This window comes from Neophocaena asiaeorientalis, unplaced genomic scaffold, assembly GCF_003031525.2.
Source record: "Neophocaena asiaeorientalis asiaeorientalis breed wild unplaced genomic scaffold, Neophocaena_asiaeorientalis_V1.1 scaffold447, whole genome shotgun sequence".
Lineage (NCBI taxonomy): Eukaryota > Metazoa > Chordata > Mammalia > Artiodactyla > Phocoenidae > Neophocaena > Neophocaena asiaeorientalis.
Genome location: NW_020174372.1, coordinates 2,164,397 through 2,188,535, shown reverse-complemented (window position 1 = coordinate 2,188,535; position 24,139 = coordinate 2,164,397). Strand labels below are relative to the sequence as shown.

General features: G+C 35.7%; 1 protein-coding gene across 5 annotated transcripts in view; it reads left to right on the top strand.

Annotated features, from left to right (window-relative positions):
- The window catches only part of MBD5 (methyl-CpG binding domain protein 5), a 153,648-nt gene that overhangs the window by 114,218 nt on the left and 15,291 nt on the right, over positions 1-24,139 (top strand). For 4 of the 5 annotated variants that reach the window (XM_024756256.1, XM_024756257.1, XM_024756258.1 and 1 more), the window contains 3 exons: positions 7,909-8,934; positions 10,550-10,758; positions 14,280-15,488. In XM_024756256.1, the coding sequence (XP_024612024.1) occupies positions 7,909-8,934; positions 10,550-10,758; positions 14,280-15,488 (2,444 nt within the window). The remainder of the gene's footprint in view (positions 1-7,908; positions 8,935-10,549; positions 10,759-14,279; positions 15,489-24,139) is intronic. The other variant, XM_024756260.1, reaches the window with a different exon arrangement.

The following is a 24,139-nucleotide window of genomic DNA, read 5'->3' as shown; positions in this document are numbered from 1 at the left end:
ACTCTGGAAAAGAAAGTGTTTTTTTTTTCAGCACAAAATACATTTGATTGAAACTCAGTGCAGCCACTAATATGGTAGGTATAAGAAAATTAGAGATCACAAAAGAATGCTTTGGATAAAATATTGCAAAGTGCAAGCTTGGTTTTTTGTTCTATGTATGTATTTATTCTCAGAGCATGCCAGTAAAGAAAATAAAGGGAAATTGTCCTTCCCTTCATTTGAGGTTATAGTTGCAAAAAGATTATGGGATAAAAATACTCCAGAATGGATTGTTCTATGTTAGCTGTCTCAGGATATGGGACGTTTGTGTGGAAATAAGCCTCTAGTCTTTTATAGACTTATGTAGAATGAAAAAAGGCAGAGACTCCTTTAAGGTTGTGACTGAATTAATAATAATTGCTATTGAAAGTATTTCCACCCAAGTTTTTAAATGCGTAGATTTTACGCCTCACCTGATTGATGCATAGGCTTCTAGGTTGAAACTTGCCCTCTGCTCTTGTTTTTTAACCAAATACCAAAACTATATTAAAATCTTGATTATGTGATAAAAATCTATGTCTATTCTTTTAGTTAAATTTTTGCAAAATGAGCCATTTCTTCTTTGCTGTAAGTTATTTTTACAACAGGCAGTGTCTTGCTGTTTAAGAAGGTTTCCTAATATCAGGGTTACACCACTTGCTTTGTTTACATATTCCAGGTTTAATGTTTCCTTGTGTACAAAAAGAGGAGTTAAAATATGTTTGAATTTAGACACTGAGTCTATGTAATCAAAGGTGATAACAGCTCAGAGTGGTGTGATATGTTTGCTGATTCAATGATCTATTTTGTACCTTTCAAGAAATAAATTGTCCCAGTGTGCAAATTGGGGGAATTTTATTCTATTGCAACACACTAAACTCACTTATAAAATCACTAGAAATCCTTCAATTCTCAAGGGGATGCCTAAGCTATTATTTACTAAAATCAAGTGGTCTAAGGACATTGAAGCAGCGTCTAAAAGTACCTAAATTCTAGGCAGTAATGTTAACTCTACAAAGACTTGACTCATTAAAAATAATGCTTAAACATTTTCCTAATGTCATCAAAATAGATTTCATTTCCACGTGCATGGAGTACTAAATAAATCAAATCATAAACTTCCTACCTTCAAGGAACTTATATCAAACAACATTAATGCTAACAAAGCAGAGTAGAGTAAAAATTATTTTCTAAGAATTATACCTCTTGCAAAGTCAAAGTAACAACTCACCTTTTTACAGATTAGGAATGGAACTAGACAAACAGAAGTCTGAAGGAGTTGCTGAGATACTCCTGGGGTAGGAGCTAGTCCAGGGAAATTCTAAATATCTATCCAAGACTCATGGGTACAGGTATAAGAAAGAGTAGTATTTATCACAAATGCCCCAGAGCGGAGCTCCTGTGCTGCACGACTCCACAGGGATACCTCTCACTTTAGAGTCTGATAAACATGCTTCCTGGAACACAACTCCATAGATCATCCCCCACGGAGTTGAGCAACTGAGAGGCCTGATCCTAAAGCAGTGTTTTTCAAACTTATTTTTACTTTTAACCACGGCAAGAAATTAACTTGCATTCCATTTAACTAGAGATATGTTTTGAAGGTACAACAAAAGTTTCCTGAAAAAAACACTCTGTGTGATGCACTCTGACATTTTAGATCCCATTCTATCTTATCCTATCTTATTCTATTTCTTTTTTTTACGACAATCATGATCTACCGAAATGATTTCATCACCCACCAGCAGAACATGACCCAGCACTCACATGTATAAGTTAACAGAAACAGTTTCCACAAAATAATATCCCAGTTATGCAATGTACTCTTTTTTTTTTTTTTTTTTTTCTATTTCATTTATCAAAATATACTGGTTTGGGGGCATACTAAATCGATTTTACAGTCTTAAATAGGTCTAAGCACTGTCTTAGAATATTCATGAGGTAATTAACTCAGCAAATATTTATTGAATACCTAATATGTGCTCTGCACTGTTTAACACTGAAAATAAAATAGTACACAATGGAAAGATACAAAGTTAACTATTCATAATCTAGAATCTCTACTTGCTCTGCTCATTAAACAACATGAGATAAACTTCCAGTTGGTATATTGATGGATGGAGCATTTTAACTGTTATTCTAGCATTTTGAGAGAACAGAAATCCTACCAAGCAAGAGACTTAACCTCTTCTCTCAGCATTTGCTTCCTTACAATAACTATTAAGAAAAATGTGATAAAAAGCATTTGTAAAAAAAAAAAAAAACCAAAAATCTTTGTTACTTGAGAAGCAGTGAAAAATCTCAAGCAATTTTTTTCATTTCAACAGTTTTCAGAGTAATTCTATGTGTTAATAAAGGAAGCAGAAGTGATCAGTAGTAAAACACCCTTTTTTTGTCTGACCCCATTACCACCCGAAGACTGGCCTCACCTCCTCAACACGGTCATAATTACTCAGACCTCATATTCCAAGATTCAAGCTACAGTCCTTCCACTGTTCTTTCCTCTTCCCTAAGAGGTTGGTCCTGTTGAGGGTGGAGAGTATTTCCTCAGATACTGCCACTGATCCCTTTCCCCTCTTCCTTTTCTCCTAAGTTGTGTTGGTTTTGGGTCCCTCCCTCCCTTCCTTATGGAGAACAAATAGACACTAGTCCCTAGGGCTTCCTGCCTACTTCTGGTAAAGGAATGCTAGGAATTTACATCAGGATCCAAAGCACAAAGATAGAGTTTGGTATATTTTTGTAAATACATATTACCATGTCATTACTAAGGCTTGGGAAAATAATATCTTGTTGGAAGATCTAGACCTCATAAAAGTTATCTTTCAATTTTTTTAATCCTTTAAATATAGAAGAGAAAATTTTACTATTTCCATGGGATTGAAAAGTGAATTATATTTATTAGACTCACTAGGGCATGATATTTTCTCTTGTCTCTAGAAGCATTCGTTTTTATTAAGGATTATCATTGACCCTGTTTGCAATTAAAGTACACTTGCCAAAGCAAATGATAAAGGTCAAATAGTGAAGGAATATGTTCCATATGATGTATTTGTTAGGTTCTTGAATTTATGGATAAAAACCAGTATTTGGGCATATCAATTAAGAAAAAGTTTTCTAGCATTAAGTAGTATTTATTCAAAATTGAAGCTATAGATCAAAGTGGTAAAATGACATTTTAAAAGCACCTATTGGTCCATTTGGAACTAGCTTTATGCCCTCTCTTGTACACATACAAAGACATGTACAACAATATTATTAATACTTAAGGGCTAACCATGAGAGAGTTTAGCATGATATGAACAATGACTCTTCTCAAAGAATATTGGTGACGAAGAAGAGAAATAACTCTAAAGAAGTAGACATTACCTTTGTTTTGAAAAGCAGTGTTTAAAAAATGAGGCAAATAAAACACCTCAAGAATGAAATTGTTAGTAATAGGAAAACATCCTTTAAAAAATCCTTTAAAAAATTACTGATGCTATTTCTGTATACACACACATATACAGACACACACACACACACATCATAAATTATATGTGTGTGCAAAGAATACTGTTTATATCTGGAAATCTACCCCACTGGAAAAAGCTACCACTGTTGTTTCCTAATTGTACTGGACTATCTCAGTGTCTGATTGGGTGTCTAGGCATGTGATCTCACACCAGGAAAGTTTATTTGGATGGCTTTCCAGTCTTATTTCCTACTTCTTTAAAAGTAACAGAAACAATGAGAAAAAGAAGTTATGCCAGTTCATGGTGCTGCTGGCTGGTGTGAAATAATAATTTTTTCTAATTAAAGGACTTCTCCAACTTACTAACTTGTTCGAGGCTCCCAGCTGCCTTTTAGTCATTTAACTGCTAAATGTTTAGTGAATAGTTTGCTATTTTAAAAACTCTTTTAAAAAAACTCTCTCCCTCATTAGATTAAGCTCAAAACATCTTAGCTGCCAAAAGAAAACTCAGCTTTAAGAAAACTTTTTCCCCACATGCTTCAACAGACCATAGGTTTTTATGCAGAACTATGAAGTAAGTTCACCAGAGAATGCCTGTTCAAGATTAAGTGGTTCAGAAATAAGCAATTTCCAATTTCCCTCCTGCTATAAAAATTCAAGTTCTTCTTTCAATGACCCCAAGCATTAATGAGTTGACTTTAAGAATTCAGAGTACTTTGGGATGGACATCTTCCTCCATAAGATTATTTTAACTCCCCAGCACACTTGGGAGTCTTCTAAAGTAACTTGACGTCTTTCAGCCATCTCCTTTCCAGCATCCCTTATCTCCTGGCATTGGACCAATCATGCCCTACAGAGTCAGTTTTCACTTTTCTCCACAAATGGGTGGTATTCTCTCCTCCACATACACACTTGCCACACACACACAGCATCAAGTGATCTGATTCCTAGAAGTTGAATGCAAGTTTTACGATCTTAATAGATTGATTCAACCAACACTTTTGGAATGCCAACCACGTGTCAGAGACTCTTAGGTTTTGGAAATACAGAGGGAAATAAGAAGTGATCCTTGCCTTTAATGGTTTAGAAAGATGATTTTAAATTTCTTCACTGCTTATCTAAGGCAGCAGGTTTAACCATGGGTGGGAGGGCTTGGGTGTGTAGGAAAGCTGCATACAATATTTTCAGTCATATTTCTTTGTTCTGAGGATACATAGGACTCTATTACCCTCCATACACTTTATTATCTCCTTGCCTTTTTTAAAAATTACTTTGCTTCTACTTAGAAGCCTTTTCTATCTCCTTTTCTACTCTCAAATCCCAGATCAAATGTTACCACTTGCTTAGTTTTTCCTGACACCTTCAGTTTTACAATTGTCCCCTTGTTATATACCTGCTATTGTTCCTGGCATATTGCCTTGTAGTTATACTAGATACGTGAAAAGAGCTTTAAAATTGCCTGGTTTGTAATAAACTCTCAAAAAATGTATATTTGAGAGAGACAGAGAGATCTGTGTGTTTATCACATTGCCTAAACTCTGAGTTCCTTAAAGAAAGGGCAGGGTGTTGTGTTGTTGTTGTTTATTTGTTTGTATCACCATTTCTACCCTTTTGTTCAGTAGAGTGTACTTGATCGTTGAATTGGTGTGTTGAAAATTAGAGAAAATAAAAAATATGCCTGATCCGCCTATTAGCCTTAAGAAGCTTGGGGTATTCACCCTCTTCTTGTTTGTAATGCAAAAATATACCCAGAGTAGCTATATTTTCTTTATTGTAATTCCTCAAGAATATTTAGATGGAGAATTTTTAGAATAATGTCCCCAGATGACTACTTTCATGAATCCTCAATGTGGATGTTTCTCTCTTACAAAATAAAGATAAAAGAATAATAACCTCTACAGAAATCCTTCATCTACAAAGCCTTGTCATATACACACTAGAGTATTTTGAAAATGTACTCTGACTGTGATTAAAGGAATGGGTGATCTGTACATTTAAATATGCCGTTATTATTTAACAGGTAGGGGGAAAAGCCATAGATAGTGATTACTAGTAAATAAGAGTTTTTATTAGCTTGTTTAAAAAGATGGATTCCAAACGCAAATAAGGCACATACCTGTTTAACGGAAATAGCAGAAAGATTTAAGAAGCAATGAAATGTTTAAGGTGTTGATTGTAAATCTGAATTAATATTTAAAGAATTGTATACCATATGCCTACTTCAGCATTTTGTCTCCGTTAAATGAAACAGAGCTTAAAAAAAAAAAAAAAAGACCACAACAGCTAGGAAAAATTGCAAAGTCGTGCTATAGAGATATATATGTTGGATATGCTGATTTATACTTACTACTATTACCATGTCATCACAACTAACTGCCCTACTAATGTCAGTAATAATGATGACAATGATAACTCCTTTTATTTGTATACTTTTACACATTGCAAGCCTTTCACTTACCTATTTTTGAGTCTCACAACGATCATGCCAATGAGTTTCCTTAGGAAAAATTCAAAGGTAGGAAAGTTTCATATGCAGGAGGATGTCCATTCGTGTGTTATATATAATGATGAAAAAATCAAAATATAAATGCCAAACTTTATTGGATCAATAAATATGATCAATCCATATGCTACATGGTTAAAAATATTAGTATGGAGTTTTTATGTCAGAAAGGAAAAGTTATTGTGTTAGTCTGTTAGGAGGAAACAAGAATAATATATAGTTATATTTGTACTACTATTACAACTATGGAATCATTTCTGTTTATTTGAACAAGGCCTCAATGGTAACGTGGTCAAATATAAAGTTTGTTATCATGACATATAGCATAGCAGTAAAGTGTTTGAATTATTTTAGATTTTCAGTAATACTGGTATTGTTCATAATAACATATACATGTTTAATATTTTAATAAATTAAGTGTATGTGCTTATAATATTTGCCAAATGCATGTATTAAATGAAACAATGCATTTCTTTAGGGTAAGACATTTTTCAGAAAAATGATTGTAGGTTCCTTCAACAGAATGTGATTCTCACCCTCCCCACCCCACCCCTTGTGCATCTGGATCACCAGGGGTGATTTCAAAGAATACTACTGCCCAGGCTGTGCCCCAAGAGACGAGTTTTCAGCTGGTCTTGGATAGGGTCCAGACATTGGTTTGTTTGTTTGTTTTTAAGTTCTCTAGGTAATTATTTTGTGTAGCTTGGATCGATAACAACTAAAACAATTATAATACACAACTGAAATTTTATTATTAAGTTCCCTGAATTTAATATACATTACTTTAGTATACTTTAAAATATACACCTTTAGCATACATAAGACTTTCAAGGTTAAGAATGCTATTTGGAAAAAAAAAAGAATGCTATTTGGGTGAAGACTGGTCTGATTTAAGGAATCACGAGTATAAAGTATCTTTATGCTATTAGAATGACAAAGATTTTAAAATAATGATAAAACACAGTGTTGGTGAGAAAAATGAGCGCTGCCTACATTGTTTACAGAAATATCAATTGAATATATATTGATCAGCTTCACTGGAGGCAGTCTGACAATGTCTATCCAGAGCTTTAAAAATTTGTAAACGCTTTGTCCCTGGAATTCCACTTTTAAGAATTTTCCCTTAGAAAATAATTGAGCACATTGGCAAAGATGAGTTAATAAGAATGTTTATCATAGTGTTGCTTGAAATAGTAAAAGATTGTAAACAATCAAAATATCCACAACAATGGATTGAATAAATTATGTATATCCATACATGATACAAGTAAAATGGATCTATAGTTAACATGGAAGGATATTCACAATATATTGATAAATGAAAAAAAGTTACAAAACAATACGATTCCATTTTTGTTAAAAAATATATGTAACATGTATATATATGTCTGCATATGTATATACATCTAGGTGGGAAAAGCCCAGAAAACTATACACTAAAATATTAATAGTTATCTACATAGGTACTTTTTATTTTCTGTTTTGTATTCTCATGCATATTCTATTTGGGGGGGCTTTTTCCACTAAAAGAAAGTACTGGTATTACAAATATAGAACAAAAACTTTTTTTAATGTAAAAATATATTTTGAAAAATAAAGCATTGTTACTTTTATCTACCCAATTGAATGGACTACAACACAACTTCCTCCATTTTCACCTTGTCTGGTTGTGAAAAACAAAATATTTGATAGTTAGAAACAGGTATTGCTTAAAGTACTAAGCTTCTTCAATATATTCATGTTCAAAGTAAGTCAAGAAGTATGAAGTCAAACTAGTTTCATTAACATGTCAAATCATCTCTAATTACAGCTTATCTGGCTAGAATCTACAGAGGACATGTAAAATATTATTTGAAATGTATCTTGATGTATTTTTATAGAGTTGTCTTCCTTAACATCCATAATTAATAAGTGGGTTTTTTTCCCTTTATTTTAGGCGGTTCAGGACCATCATCCTCCATAGCCATAGCTGGCACCAACCACCCTGCCATCACAAAGACAACATCTGTCCTTCAAGACGGCGTCATAGTCACCACCGCAGCTGGAAACCCACTGCAGAGTCAGCTGCCCATTGGGAGTGATTTTCCTTTTGTTGGCCAGGAGCACGCACTTCATTTTCCATCCAACAGCACTTCAAACAACCATCTTCCACACCCCTTGAACCCCAGCCTCCTCAGTTCTCTACCTATCTCTTTGCCAGTGAATCAACAGCATCTCCTAAACCAGAATCTATTAAATATCCTCCAGCCTTCAGCAGGAGAAGGCAAGTCTGAGATCAACCTCCACCCTTTAGGTTTTCTCAACCCGAATGTAAACGCTGCTTTAGCTTTTCTCTCCAGTGACATGGATGGGCAGGTATTGCAGCCTGTTCACTTTCAACTCTTAGCAGCCCTGCTTCAGAACCAAGCCCACGCAGCTGCCATGCTTCCCCTGCCATCTTTCAATCTGACCATCTCAGATCTTTTGCAACAGCAAAATACCCCTTTACCCTCATTAACACAGATGACAGCCCCACCAGACCATTTGCCAAGCAATCAGTCAGAGAACAGCCGAGCTGAGACCCTTTTAACCAGCCCCCTGGGGAACCCTTTACCAAGCTTTGCAGGCAGTGACACTACTTTTAACCCCCTGTTCCTCCCAGCTGTCACTGGGGCCTCAGGATTAATGGCCTTGAATCCCCAGCTGTTGGGAGGTGTCCTGAACTCGGCATCGGCCAACACCGCTAATCATCCAGAGGTTTCCATAGCAACTTCTTCCCAGGCAACCACTACCACAACCACTACATCATCAGCAGTGGCAGCACTGACTGTCTCAACACTTGGTGGGACAGCAGTGGTGTCAATGGCAGAAACATTGCTGAATATATCTAATAATGCTGGGAATACACCTGGTCCAGCTAAACTGAACAGTAACTCTGTGGTGCCACAGCTACTTAACCCTCTACTGGGGACAGGTCTGCTTGGTAAGTTAAATTTTTTCACAAATTTTTACAAAAGAAACGTTTTTCTAATTCATTTTCTCCTTTTTAAAAAGAACTCCATTTTGTCACACTATTTTTAAAAATGTTTTTGTTATGTCACAGCTTGCTTAAGGAACTAAATATAATAACACCCACACACAACCATAGTTATACAAACATGAAAATGACTTCTTCCTTTTCCCCTATTCTAGCAGTACTAAGTATCATTTTAATCTGCTTTCTCTTCTAATTCTGATGCCACCTAAACCTAACCTACCCATCATTCTCTTAAGCCAAGTGGGGTCTTATTTTTCAAATAATTAAAGCACAGGTGCACCTTAAAAATAACATTTATTTGAATTTTAGTTGGTGTGGCATCACAGGGCTAGTGTGAGCAGCTGCACTGTGGATGAAAACGGTTTGAGGAAGTGTTTTTCCATGGGATCCCTAAATAAACAAAACTAAATGCTTATCCAGCAAAAGAAGAAGCAAGGCATAATAACATTCAAAGTTAAAGTTTGCCCAAGTTCAAGGAAACAGAAGGCCCCAATAGCTACTGCTAGGTTTTCTCAAACAGTATTATTCTTTAGAACTCTGTGGCTTAAAAACAAAATCCTTTATGTAGATTATCTTATCTCAAAAAATTTAGAAAATAATGTCAAGTATGTTCAGCTGTTTGATGTGAGTAGTTGTAATATAAAGTATAGAGATGATGTCCATAAAGTCTGGAAACGTAGGCAAATATACATGATGTTGTCAAGGGTATCTTCAGTATCTTAAAAAAATATGTTTCCAGATTTCATGGACACCTTTACAAAAAAGTTTAATTAGTTCTATTTGGCAGTCAAATCAATGTAGTTAAGTAACCTACAAAGCATTACATATTTACAGATTTCAAGCTGTAGGGCAATTTCTATGACATTATCCTCAAAATAATTTCAGTGTAATTTCAAAACAAGTTAATTTTGAATAGAAATGTAGTTATTAACTAATCCTATCTGATTATATAATATTTATTTTTAATGACTGTGACAATGAATCCTTTTGTATTATTAGCTTTCTTTACGATTTTAGTTTTAGGTAACCAAAATACAAAATACATATTTTGTATAAAAAATACACATTAAAACAAAACAAAATACATATTTCTAGACCAAATCTGATTTTATTTGATGGTATTTATTGATGACTGTGGCTTGAGAACTAAATTTTGTTAACAGGCCTGATCAGACCCACTTGTTTTAACTATCTTGTCAAATACTTATGCTTGCTAAAGCAGTTAGGACTAATTTTAACTTTTAATTGTAGTTGCTCTAACAAAAATGGTTTCAAGGAATTCTATAACACTGAAAATCAATATATAAGGATTGGCTAGTGGATGGACCAGACTTAACTTGTCTCTCCATGATACAAAATCAAAACACTAATTGTGAAAGATGAAATTAAATAATAAAACTACTCTTTCCTTACGACTTAGTAAGACTTTGAGGAGAAAAAGAAAAAAGAATTACCATGTAAGTCTAGTTTTTAGTTTTTGTTTTAGGAATCCTCAACAAAGATAGGCATAGGACCTCCAAAGAATCACATTGACTTATATTTTATGTTTTTCAAACTATAGGTGACATGTCCTCAATAAACAGTACTTTGAATAACCATCAACTGACTCATCTACAGTCGCTGTTAAACAACAATCAGATGTTTCCTCCAAATCAGCAACAGCAGCAGATTCTTCAGGGGTACCAGAATCTCCAGGCTTTTCAAGGACAGTCCACAATTCCTTGCCCAGCTAACAATAACCCCATGGCTTGTCTGTTTCAGAACTTTCAGGTACTCTCCTTCCCTGGGTTACTTTAGTAGAAAACAATATTTACTATTTGTTTTACTTAATTGGGGGGAAGAGACGAAAGAAGGTAGTTATGTACCTTTTCACCTTTACTTACTATTATTTCTCAATAATGAATATTGTTAAACATTCCAGTTTTTTGTGTGAAGCATTTTATTTTGTCTGAAGCATATCACTGGTCTTTTTGGAGCTGTTAGTAAAAACTGATCATGTTACCCTGTTAAACCCGTTTGTGGTTTCCCGTCGCTCCCATGATTAAAATCCACATCCTTAACATGCTTACCCTGCCTTACTCTCCAGCCCCAGCTCTCACCACTCTCTCCCTGGCTTCAGCCACATGGTCTTCTTTTAGTTCTACAAACTGAATAAATTCATGGTTAGATTGAGGAGCTGGATGGAAAGAGTAACACTAAATAAACACATGAAAAAAATATAGAAGATTTTAAAATAATCTTGGGGTAGAGAAGCCTCTTTCAGCAAGACACAAAACCAAGAAGTCAAAAAGGAAAGAGGTAACAGAATTGAATACATAAAACTTTAAAATCTGTATGACCAAAGGTATTCTAAACAAAGTTCAAGACAGGTGGCAACCTGGCAGAAAATACTTGCATAATAATAGCAAATAATTGCCATTCATAATATTTTTAAAGCCCCTACAAATTAGGAAGAAAAAAGATAATTGATTTGAAAAATGAGCAATAGAAATGAACAGACAATTCAGAGAAAATTGAATAATAATTAGTAATAAACATGAAAAGAATAATCAGAGTTATATAAATTACAACATTACTATGTTCATCAGATTGATGATATCCCTTGCTGACAGAGGCGTGGGAAAATGAATTCTTTCAGATATATGTTTGTCTGATTGTATGCTGATATAGTCCTTTTGGAGGGTAATTTGATAGTTCAGCAGTTTAAAAAAATATATATATATATATATACATATACATATACATATACATATATACACACACCTCCTTTGACCCAGAAGTTCAACTATTATGTATCTATTTTAGAGAAATCTTCAAATGTGAACAAAAGGGCACAGTCTAGAATGTTCATTACAACTTGATCTGTGGCATCAAAAATTAGAAACCACTTAAGCAACCATCAGGAGGAAAATAGTAAAATATGTTATGCTATATCCATCTATCTAGTAGTTTACAAGGTTAGATAGATTTATATAATCTGATATAGAAGATCCACAAGATTACAGAGCTCCAATACTGTAGTATTATAGAACAATACTAAAATACAATACCATTTATGTGAAAGAAAGAAAGAAGGCAGGAAGAAAGGAAGGAATGGAAGAAAGAAGGGAGACTAGATATACACCTACACACCTTAAGGTATTAAAAACAAGTCTGCAAGGATGCACTAGAACATTGATTACTTCTGAGAAAGAAATGGCATCAGAGTGGCATGCAAAAGTACAGGTTTGGGTGGGGAAGTGATGAAAGCTTTTCTCTTTTCTGACAATGAGAAAATGTTCATATATATCTTATATAATAAAAGAACTTAGAAGGAAAGAGGACGTGCTCAACCATGTCACTGAGTAAATAGGTAGATAAAGCCTGAAGGGACTCCATTAGATTTAGCAGTAAGAGCATCACCAGTGACTTGGTGGAATGCAGTTTTGCTGGAGTTGTGGGAGCAGGAACCAGACTGCAATGAATGTAAGGATGAGAAAAGAAAGAGTATGGATTACTCTTTCAAAAACTTTCAAAAACTTAGCTATGAAGAACATACGAGAAACAAGGTAGTGCCCCAAGGCGGGTGTAGGTTGAATGCAAACTTGTAAAATATGGAAGCCACGCACATAGGTGAATGCTAAAGGAAAGAGGCCAAAAAAAGTGGAAGAGATTGAACATAAAGAAGAAAAGGGGTAACAGATAAGGCAAGATCCCTGAGGAGAGACTTGGGATCCAGAACATGAATGGAGGACGACTCTCAGAGAGTAGAAGGGACTCCTCTTACACTGGGAAGCAGGACAGGATCAGGGACACATATACTGCAGAGAAGTGTGTGCTGCCAGAAGGCAGGGAATAGCAGAGTATAAGAATTATGAGAATTCTTAACCTGTGAACTTCATTATCTCTAAGTAAGGTCATTTCCTAAGAATACTGTGGGATATGGTATAGCAGCTGGCTTGAGGAAGTGGATAAATACCTGAATAGTTGTGAGAGGGAGTGATACCTAACCAGAGAATCATAGGGTTGATGGGAACGTAAGCCCCCAGCTGTGGTTGGAAGCCATAAGTTCCTGTGGATAGATACTCAGCATCCTCACTGTACATATAGATATATAAGGTAGGGAGTTAAATTGATCCAAGATTGGGATTTTATCTGATAGGTGTAGACAAGGGGAGAATGGCATGAGAGTAGTTATGTGCTGATAGATCCCAGGTTCTGGTTTAATAGGAAAGGATATAAAGACAGGAAGGGAGTGATCACTGTGGGGGAAAAATCCAAAGTATCAAGGGTCTATAGCAGCAATTCTTAGCTGAGGTTGGTGAAATTAGAATAACCTGTGGACTTTTTCAAATTGCACTCATCATTCCTGTCCTGAGTATTGATATTCTTCCCTGGCGGGCATTCCCTCCCTTCACCTCTTCCCAATTAAGCATCACCTCTGTAGCGAGCCATTGTCACTGTTGGCAGCATGGGGGTATCCCTCAGGCAGTGGCCTGGTAAGGTTCAAGAGTAGGCATTACTACCCTATTTAAAGACTTCAAAAATTTAGTGTCATATCAGAAATAGTTTATTGTTAAGATAGGGGTATATGTATTTTGTTTTGTTTTATCTTATATTGTATTTCACTTAGATAAGTAGAAATATCAGTGAGTTAGAAATCATTTTTAAATCTGCTTCCCTTTTTAATTTGAGCAGTGCTGGTGACAGATTTGTTTCTCTCTTTCAATTCCAAGTTGCAAAACCTGTAATGACACTGAAAACATGGAGTCATCACCTGGAAACATTTTGGTTTTGTTTTTTTTTTTTTTTGCGGTACGCGGGCCTCTCACTGTTGTGGCCTCTCCCATTGCGGAGCACAGGCTCCGGACGCGCAGGCCCAGCGGCCATGGCTCACGGGCCCAGCCTCTCCGTGGCATGTGGGATCCTCCCGGACCGGGGCACGAACCCATATCCCCTGCTTCGGCAGGCGGACTCTCAACCACTGCGCCACCAGGGAAGCCCACCTGGAAACATTTTGTATCCAACCACCTCAACTTTAGTTTTCCTAGAGAGTGTTTAGTAATGATGATTTTTTTTAAAAACCTGTTACATGTTTTAATCAAAGAAACAGTACCCAAATATAATCAAGACATAAGCCTTTCTATACAGAGTGACTTTTAATTTCATTTTTGAGTCTTGTTCTTTCTTTATATTGCCTTCCTTGTTATATTTGTTTGTCTTCTGGTAAATCTTAAAATTATGGTCTTTCTCTTTAAGGACTTGAATATTTTTTTCTCTCTCTCTTACTGCTTCCTGTCTATTTCTTTAAGGTGAGAATGCAGGAAGATGCAGCTCTCCTAAACAAAAGAATAAGCACTCAGCCGGGGCTCACAGCACTTCCCGAAAATCCAAACACTACACTTCCACCTTTCCAAGATACATCTTGTGAGTTGCAATCGCGGATTGACCCATCTCTTGGTCAACAGGTGAAGGATGGCCTCATTGTGGGTGGCCAAGGTGATGCTTCCATAGATGCTATTTACAAAGCAGTTGTTGATGCAGCCAGCAAAGGAATGCAGGTTGTCATCACTACTGCAGTCAACAGTACAACTCAGATCAGCCCCATTCCAGCTCTGAGTGCCATGAGTGCCTTCACTGCTTCAATTGGTGACCCATTAAGTCTCCCCAGTGCTGTCAGTGCGGTCATTCATGGACGAAACATGGGCAGTGTTGATCATGATGGTAGGCTGAGAAGTGTAAGAGGGGCTCGGCTGCCCAGCAATCTGGACCATGGGAAAAACTCAAATGAAGGAGATGGGTTTGAATATTTCAAGTCGGCAAGTTGCCACACATCTAAAAAACAGTGGGATGGGGAGCAAAGCCCTGGAGGGGAGCGAAACAGGTGGAAGTGTGAGGAATTTTTAGATCATCCAGGCCATGTCCACAATAGTCCTTGTCACGAAAGACTCAACAATGTCTCTACACTGCCATTTCTGCCTGGGGAACAGCACCCAATACTGTTACCATCAAGAAACTGTCAAGGGGATAAAATTCTGGAGGAAAATTTCAGGTATAATAACTACAAAAGAACTATGATGAGTTTTAAGGAGAGACTAGAGAACACTGTGGAAAGATGTACACACATCAATGGGAACAGACCTCGACAGAGTCGGGGCTTTGGAGAGCTGCTGAGCACCACAAAGCAAGACCTGGTCCTAGAGGAGCAATCTCCGAGCTCCTCAAATAGTTTGGAAAGTTCTCTGGTCAAAGACTACATCCATTACAATGGAGACTTTAATGCCAAAAGCATTAACGGGTGTGTACCTAGCCCTTCAGACGCTAAAAGCATTAGTAGTGAAGATGACCTAAGGAATCCAGACTCCCCCTCTTCAAATGAATTGATACATTATAGGCCAAGGACGTTCAACGTTGGCGACTTGGTCTGGGGCCAAATCAAAGGACTGACTTCCTGGCCTGGAAAATTAGTAAGAGAAGACGACGTTCACAGTTCTTGTCAACAAAGCCCCGAGGAAGGGAAGGTATACCAATCTTTATCCATTGTCAAATACTAACCTTTGTTCAGATATCAATTATTATTTTTTGTTATCATCACTTTGGATTCTTCATGACTCATTGAGGTCTCACAAACTTCTGGAGCATAAAATGAAGAGGGGATGGTTGTAGTCACCAAAATGTCGTATCGTCAAGGGGTGAGTTGTGAAGCATTTGTAGATCCCACTAGGGCTCAGGGTGGCTCTAACCCAGGAACCAGATTTCCAGAATTTTGTTAACTTTGCCTTCCTTCCTTGCATGTACCTAATTCTTCATTCATACACAGAGAATGAAGGCAAGTGGCAATGATGGGAGAAAAAAAAATATGGTGGTTGCTGGAAACCAGCAGTGTGGCAGAGGTAGGGGTCCTCCCAGGCAGCAGGAAGTGCCAGGGGACTGCATCTCTCCCGTATGCTGACATGTGACACATAGAGCTGGCGAGAGGGTAAAATTGGGGTGCATTGCAGCCATTTCTGGAAGCAGCAGGTAACATCTGAGTTCAGAATGGAGTCTCCTTTCAGGAAACGGTTCTGGGTCTTTATAACATATGGAAATGTTTAACCCCATAGTCTGGTTCTACTTAACACAATCTGATCACATAAATTCAATGAAAACTTCTCCATGAAACTACCATTCAATTTAGAAGAAATTAGTAGGGGTCTTCTGAGCTTCTTTTTCCCCCTCACAATTGGTAGAATTGACTCACTAGGCAAGAAATATGCAGAATGTTTAAAGTAGATAGAAAAATTTATATCCGAGCAGGAGGAGATAATAATGTACATTCCCCACATATGATGAAGAAACATGTAATTTTTCATCTCCTTAGGAAATAAAAATTCCTCTTACAGGTATATATTATTCTCTTAAAGAGTATATTGTATAAAGCTCTTTCAACTCTGCTCAAACTTCCACTGGCATTTAGGTTTCATGGCAAAGGAAACCAAAAGCATTCTTGCCAGCACAATAAAAGGATTGTCTTTCTCCAAATGACCAGGAGGTCCTTTAACCCGCTCCTTATAATGCCTAATGTATACTTGTCAGGATACACTCTGGGCATAATGTTTCTACCTTTGATAAGAAAATGAATTCCATACTCCTATTCACAAAACATTTTATTCTCTAATCTCTCTGAGACCAATCATTCTTTAGGTTGATAAACCTAAATATTTTTGACAGTTTATTCAAAATATAATTAGAAACAGCAAAACTGGGCTTTTATGATATAAACGGACCTGCTACACATACAAGATGTAGACATTAAACTGTTTTATAATCTCTGTGCAAATGAAACCAAGTCTTTTTTGCGTGCCATTTTACCAAAAAAAAGCTTAACTAAGGAAAAGATTATGGCCTCACTTTCCTGGAAACATTCTTCCTGTCCTAAATGACTTGTCTAAATATCTTTTTATGTCCTCAGGAGAATAAAGGCATGTACTTTCAACACATTTCACATTAAACAGTGGTCCTAATCTTCTGCTTAGTCTGTGTTAGCAAATCCCTGAGATTTGAGTTCCTCACTGATGTTTAAGGAGATGCACTTAAAAAAAAAGAAATCATTATCTAAGAGTCCAAGAAACATTTATTTTACTTTACTTAAATACTCAACTGATTTTCAGTCACTATAAAAGTGGTTCAAAAATCCAGATTATTCTTCTTTATTATAGACAATAGGTGGATTCCTAATAGAGAGCATAAAATTGTTTCTGTAAATTCAAATATCCCCCCTCCCATTGGCTGACATTGTAATTTTGCATTCTCAAAACTTTGATATCAAAATCTTGATATCAAGATACACTAAAAATACTTCCAATAAATCAGAAAAAGTAATTGAAAGCAAACATTTAGAGGTGAAAAACTGAAAATTTATAATAAAATATTAATGATAACACATGAAATATTTATCTGTCATTAAAAATCAAGGTATAACAGCCTTAAAAGCTCTAGGGCACTTAACATTTTAAAAAAACCTCTGGTCTTTTCAGGACCTACCTCACTTTTGCACATAAGAAAACGAAGTGCTATTTCACAAACCCTTTTTCCTCCTATAGTTCACCAAACAAAGGAAAGGCTTCCTCATACCTTATTTAATGATGCCCAGCTAGCCAAACCCTGTTCTCAGTTGATAATACCAAGAAAGGTGAAATTTCAAACACAGATCTCTCTGACTTCAAGCCAGATGTTCTCTGCCTCATGTCTTGGTGATCCTGGTCTACCTAGAAAGGAATAAACTATGGTTAATATCTGTGTAAGACAAAGCATGATCTATTTGAAAAGATCTCCTATAAAACATGTTTTACAGTAAAATTGGTTTAAAATTGTGAACCAATTATGATGTAAATTTTATTTACATAGAACTCCTTAGTCCTCACAATATTGGATAAAGTCTTCCACGTTTATAACTAGACTTCTGCTTTTAGAAAGGTAAGCAGTGTATTAGGTTTCCTTCCATATACTGCCTGACATTTTAATGAAGTCAAGAGAGGAAGACAGAGACTGACTTCATAAACTATTTGTTTATTATAGTAAAATCTTATTAATTCTGTCTTGCTGATGTGGAATGTGGGACCATTTCCCCCAGTATGTGTCTCTGTAGTATCTCAGAAGAAAAGGTTCGCTAAACAGTTTGCTTACACAGGACTATTTAAAACCTTCTTAGCCTCTCAGATTTTCATACTAGTATTTCTGTGTCCACCCAAGTATGTAACTTAATCCAAGATCCTGTCAGACCCCACCAGATAAAATCTGTGTTAACTCAAGTTTTAGAATAGATTTATTATCTTACCTCCTCCCATCCCTCACATCTCACAAACTTATCATTTGTTTTCTGTTACAATCTTTGTTCTCAGCAAGTCACTTCAAATCCTTTTTGGAAGCAGGCAAAGTAGAAAAAATAATAATAATTAATGAACACGATTGCAGGTTACTAGTTCAGAGCAAGCCGGGCCCCTCTCATGTTTTCAGGTTGCATGAGTGGTCTCTGGACTGAGAGGTCAGAGCTGTGATTGGAGCAGGCGCTGAGATCTTCAAGTTGTCCATAACCTGATACTTTAGCCAACTGTTTGTCATGATAGTAAATGATTTGGTCAGCTTAGAAAGACATTTTTAATCTTCCGTGTGGTGTTAAATGTAGCAGAATTACTAATAATGCATTAGAGATGTCCTGCAATTTCTGAGATTCCTTTCTAGGAGGTATGATTTCTAAATATCAAATACTGTGTGAACACAGTCCTCAGAGAGCTAGAGAGAAAGCCAGGTGTGGCAAAAAGAGGCCTGGGCTTCGGGCATTCTTGTGTGGGCTTAAACTCACCTCTGCCAGTTACTTAAATGGTCCTGAATAGGTATATTAATCTCCAGAGCTGAAATCTCCTCACTGCTCAAGTGGGAATATTAATTCCTACTCAGAATGATGTTTAAGAATTAAATGCATTACCGTAAATAGATGGTACACAAAAGAGGCTCAGTAAAAGTTAGCCTCCTTCTCTCTGTTGTCTATATTAAACAACCTTATGTATATGTGCTGCCGAAGCAAGTACTGTATTAAACAGCCTTAGGGATTTGGATTCCACCATTATAGAATTGTGGTCATTTGACCTTCATTATTGTTTACCTATGCATAATCTGTGTAAAAAGGACTTACTAACCAGGCTGGGGGTGAAAGGATAATAATAACATATTTAATGAATGAAATAGTTTATAACTATTTTTTCCGAACCTCAGGACGTTGCATACAAATTGGCATATCTGATTATAAATTACTATTAGCTGTTCATGTTAAGCAGGAGTTCTACTTGGAAGCATTTTAAAGCACTTAGTTTGTTGAGTGAATTTGAAAGCCCCCCCTCCTCAATGTTTCTAAACACTATAAACTCAGACTTTCTTCCTCTACCTTCCTACCCCACAAAACACTCAACAATAATTAGTAGAGATTTTTAAGTCTGTGTAAAGTTGCACTGAATCACCCCTATATAATACTGTCCCAATATTGAAGCTATGTGACAGCACCGAAGGACGTTATGTGCCTTATATAATACCATTCAGGAAGTGGTATCTCCTTACTAATTCATTTTTTCCTTTGACTATCAGTTTGTAACGAAGTACATTCTAGAAGATATTTATACTTTTTCTAAAGAAGTGGTACAAGCTTCTATCTGAGCCATGAACCCTTTATAGTTTCAGATTTAGTGGCCAAGAATAAGACCTCAGTGCTTAGTCATGGCTGGAGAAATGTACTGCCAGATCTTGGCACAGTATTAAGGAATTCTTGGAAAGGAAAATGGCTTCCACTGGGATTATACCTATACACTATGATGTACAAACATTTTAAGCCTGTGCAACTATGGGGGGTAATGGTTATCTTTATGTATTTATTTCAATAACTATTTTAAAACAGGAAAAAATGCTCTTTTTTTCTAAGATATATTTTGTAATTATCATCCACCATCTTTGATCTTACATTAACTAGCCTAAAAGGATTGACTATCAAGTAATAATCAAAAAATAAAATTCTTATTTTTTTCTGAGTAGATTATTTTTACTCTTTTTGCACACTGTCCCTTTGGTCTTCATATTTCATTGTTACATTCGATGTGTGTTCTGACTCAAGCCAAATTTAGGAAAGAATTTATTTCTATATTGGCACCAAAATGTTCCCTTTCAGTGAAATGTTTGTTGCTGTTGGCCAGGTAGAGACATCTCCTGATTACCCAGAAAAGTTCTCCATGTTGGTTCAACACCACTTGGTTAAATGAAGACATTTTTAAAAGCAATGGGTAGGGTGCTCATCCTCTAGACTCACACTTTGACTTTTTTGCACATGGTTATATTTGACAGGTAGAGATTAAAGTAGCTCTCTGAATGGTTGTTTAAAACAGAAAGAACTCATCATTATTAAAACTCATGCTAAATTTTTTTTGACACAATCACTTTCTGTATGTCAGTTCAGTATCACATGCACTCACGTTTTGATGTTATGGAGCAAAACCAGAGATAGCTTACAGTGGCATTCTGGGGATGTGTAACTTGAGAAATTGAGCCTGGGAACTAAATTTGGGAGGTATGCCCTCCTGTGAGGTTTAAACACTGTTACTTTGAAGAACATTCTTTCTGGGCTTGATTATCAGGGTTAACTATTTATATTCTTTGGTACTATCATTCTCTGTTGAAAGTGTTCTTTGTGTATTCCCTTTGCCTTATGTATTTTCTTAACCACTTCTGGAAATGAATTATTTTCTCTATACCCAGTCAATATCCACAATATTTTGGCTGCATTTTGGCTGGTGGGGCGGCTGGGGCAATCAATGCTCTGTAGCAACAGAATCTTTTTGAGAAAGGAGCAAAATCATTTTTGCAAAGGAATAAGCAAGATAAAATCCAGGCAAACAAAGTCAGTGCCTGATCAAAATTTGAAAGGTAATAAACATGAAAAACTAGGTAACATCAAAAATATGAATATTAGGGAAAAGACTAAACTGAGTACAAAGCTTAGGTAAACTTTAGTAAATTGTGGAATACCATGAACTTTTTTTTTTTCTGAGAAAGATTAAAGAGGGAAAGGAGGACTGTCTCCATTCATAGATAACTGAGACCAAGCACAGAGTTCTTGAGCTTGTTAATACAGTTGTCATATGGTTAGTAGCAAATGAAATCTCAGGTATGAGGCAAATACATGCTTCTGTTATATGGACTTTTAAACAGTATATCCTTAGAAGTACAAGTTTATTCAAAACATTTAATTCTATATGTCATATGGATCTATATGAAATGTATTGTCATATTTAGAATAGATTTACTCTAGTCCTATTGTATAGTTCTCTAGTACTTAAAAACGCTGCTATCTGAACTGAAGAGGAAAGGAAACCAAGAAAAAGCCTCAGATAATGCCACCGACTAAAACTGTAACAATGTGGATTTGCTTAGTCCCTTTGAAAACAGTTGTGATTCACTTTATGGATTTTTCCTTAAGTGCTATTGTTGGAAAATTAGATTCATCCTTTCTGTCACAGGTGAGTCAACTTTTTACCCCCAAATTATTTGTTTATCATTAATTCCCATACTTGCAAAACTGTTGAAATATTGCACTTAAGTTAGCAAGACATTTTCAGCTTGAAGATTAAAATAGCTACTATTAAAATAGTTACTATTTAATAAATATTTGATAACAACAAACCTAATAAATGCCTCCTATTTGCTTATTGCTTCAGAACTGCATTTCCCAGACTTCAGCTCAAGTCACATGGCACCTGTACTATTAGTTAAAATTTTTCTTTAAATTCATTTGCTCATTTATATATTCATTCAACAAATATTTTGGGCACGTATTATGTAGGCACTATTCAAGCCACTTTAAAAATAACTTCTAGTCTTATTCTAAGATATATGTGAAATCACAGGTATAATGTTTTCATATTTTTCTAATATAAATTTATATGGGTATATAACTATTAAAAATGATTAAAGGTCTGTCCATGTTCCACCTAAAACAATTTCACGTGCCACCGGTGGCACTTTGGGAAAGACTGCTTTGGTGTTTATAAAGCACCTTCCTATTTATAATCTTTTTAGATCCTCTCCATAAAGATGTGCACAACTACTTCCATTTGGAGCTCAGGGAAGTGGCATTCCTAAGGGGACAAGTCACAAGCAGTTAAACCAGGCCCCAACCCTGGTCTCCTAACGCTAAGCTTAGTACTCTTTGCATGATACCATTCCCCCAACAACAGGAGCTGATGACACTGTAGAAATGGGATGGGAAGTGAAGAATGAAAAGGGGCGATTGAGGTCAGCTGTTTTATCTCTGTTATGAAATCTGTGACTTGGCTCTGCTCTATCCTTTGACCTTTGTGTGACAGCTTTGCCCCAGCACTAAGTACCAGCAAAGTAATCACCAAGAGATTTAATCCTGTTATCAGGGATTAAAACCTGTGGGGAGTTTTGACATCTCCTCTAGTTAACTGGCTCTATTCAAAAGTGATCTAGAATCTTTGGTCCAGGTTCTTCTAATACTTACTATACCTCGCTTTCAGAGGGTCACTTTGGCTCTCTGAAATGTTTGTGTCTCCTTTTGTCATAGACTTACTTCTGAGATACACTACATGCTACTGTGCTGACCCCAGATCAAACTTAATTAAATTACCAAATGTTTAATACGTGCCTTTTGAACAGAATAAGCAACCAGAGCTTCAGACTTGTTCAGAAAACTCAAACTTCCACCATATAATATTGTCTGGCTCTATGGGTATGTTTCTAACCCTACAGACAGACTACAGGACTATTTATGTCAAAGAATTATTATATCTAAAGAATCTGAATGAATGAAAGAAGGGATTTAGTATTCAACATATATGTATATTGATACGTGAGGTAATATATGTACTATAAATACCTATAAGTTCTGGATATCTTTTTTCTAATTCTAGAATGACATATGTGCAGAGTTATACCATGATAGCCATTACTGTTAGCATCATCACTGTTAGAATGAGAATATGTTGGCAGATTATTGGTAAAGATACATTATAAAGTTCTCCCCCAATTTCTCACCAAGATAGGAATCAACTTATGGAGCTTCTGCCTTTTGGGTAGACAGGAATATAAGATTATGAAATTACAGATTAAAATAGTGTCTTAAATTACTTGCTCCTTCAGTGTAAGTTTTATTTTAAAATATGTATGTGTTTAATCGTTTTAATGTTATATTTATGTATTTGATTCCCAGTACTTTCTTCATTTACCAGTTAGCTAAGTAATTTATGAGGGAGTATTCATTAAATCATTAAATATGATTTCTATTTGACTAGAGATGGAATTTATTTTGTTGTTCCCTGATACCTTTGGTGGGGGGGGGGCGGGTATCTTTAAAGACTTTCTTGAATATTGTGGAAGTAGATGAATATTTCCCCAGAACAAACACACCCACTTCATGTATTATATTTCATAATACAGAAGAGTACTAAACTTGTGAAACCAAATAAACTAAACATTTACTTGTGGATATGTATGATCTTGTCATCTCAGAAATACAGAGTGATGTGTGTCTTACTTATATTTAGTTTCAGAAAGCACCGTCATTGCTTTCTCTTTCAAGGTCATTGAATCCTTTATAAATAATGTAATGTATTATGAGATACCATAGAACCTTAGAGACATATTTAAATGAAGAAATCATGGTAGAGAATTAGTTCAAAAAAATCACCAGGAAATTATCCAAGTATAAAAAAATTTTTAAAGATAAGTTTGAGCAAGTATCATCTAAATATCTATAAAACTATAATTGGATTTAAAATAATTGGACCTAATTTTTTGAGTATTGTGTATATACATATATACCTACATGTGTATATATGTGTGTGTATATATTTATATATATACCTATATGTATTATGTATATTTCAATGTATATTAGAGTTGGTGTGGTGGAGAGAGGCTGCTTTGGAGTCAGGTCTGAGTTTCAGTGCTGGCCACGTTGCTTAAACTCACTTAGTCCCATCTGTAAAGTGACAAAATACTAGTGTGCAGTATTACCACATTAAAAAATAAAAGAGAACCTTCTACATAATAACTGCACAAGAAATGCTTTTACTGCCCCTTATTTCTTTTTTTTTTTTTTTTTTTTTTTTTTTTTTTTTTTTTTTTTTTATTA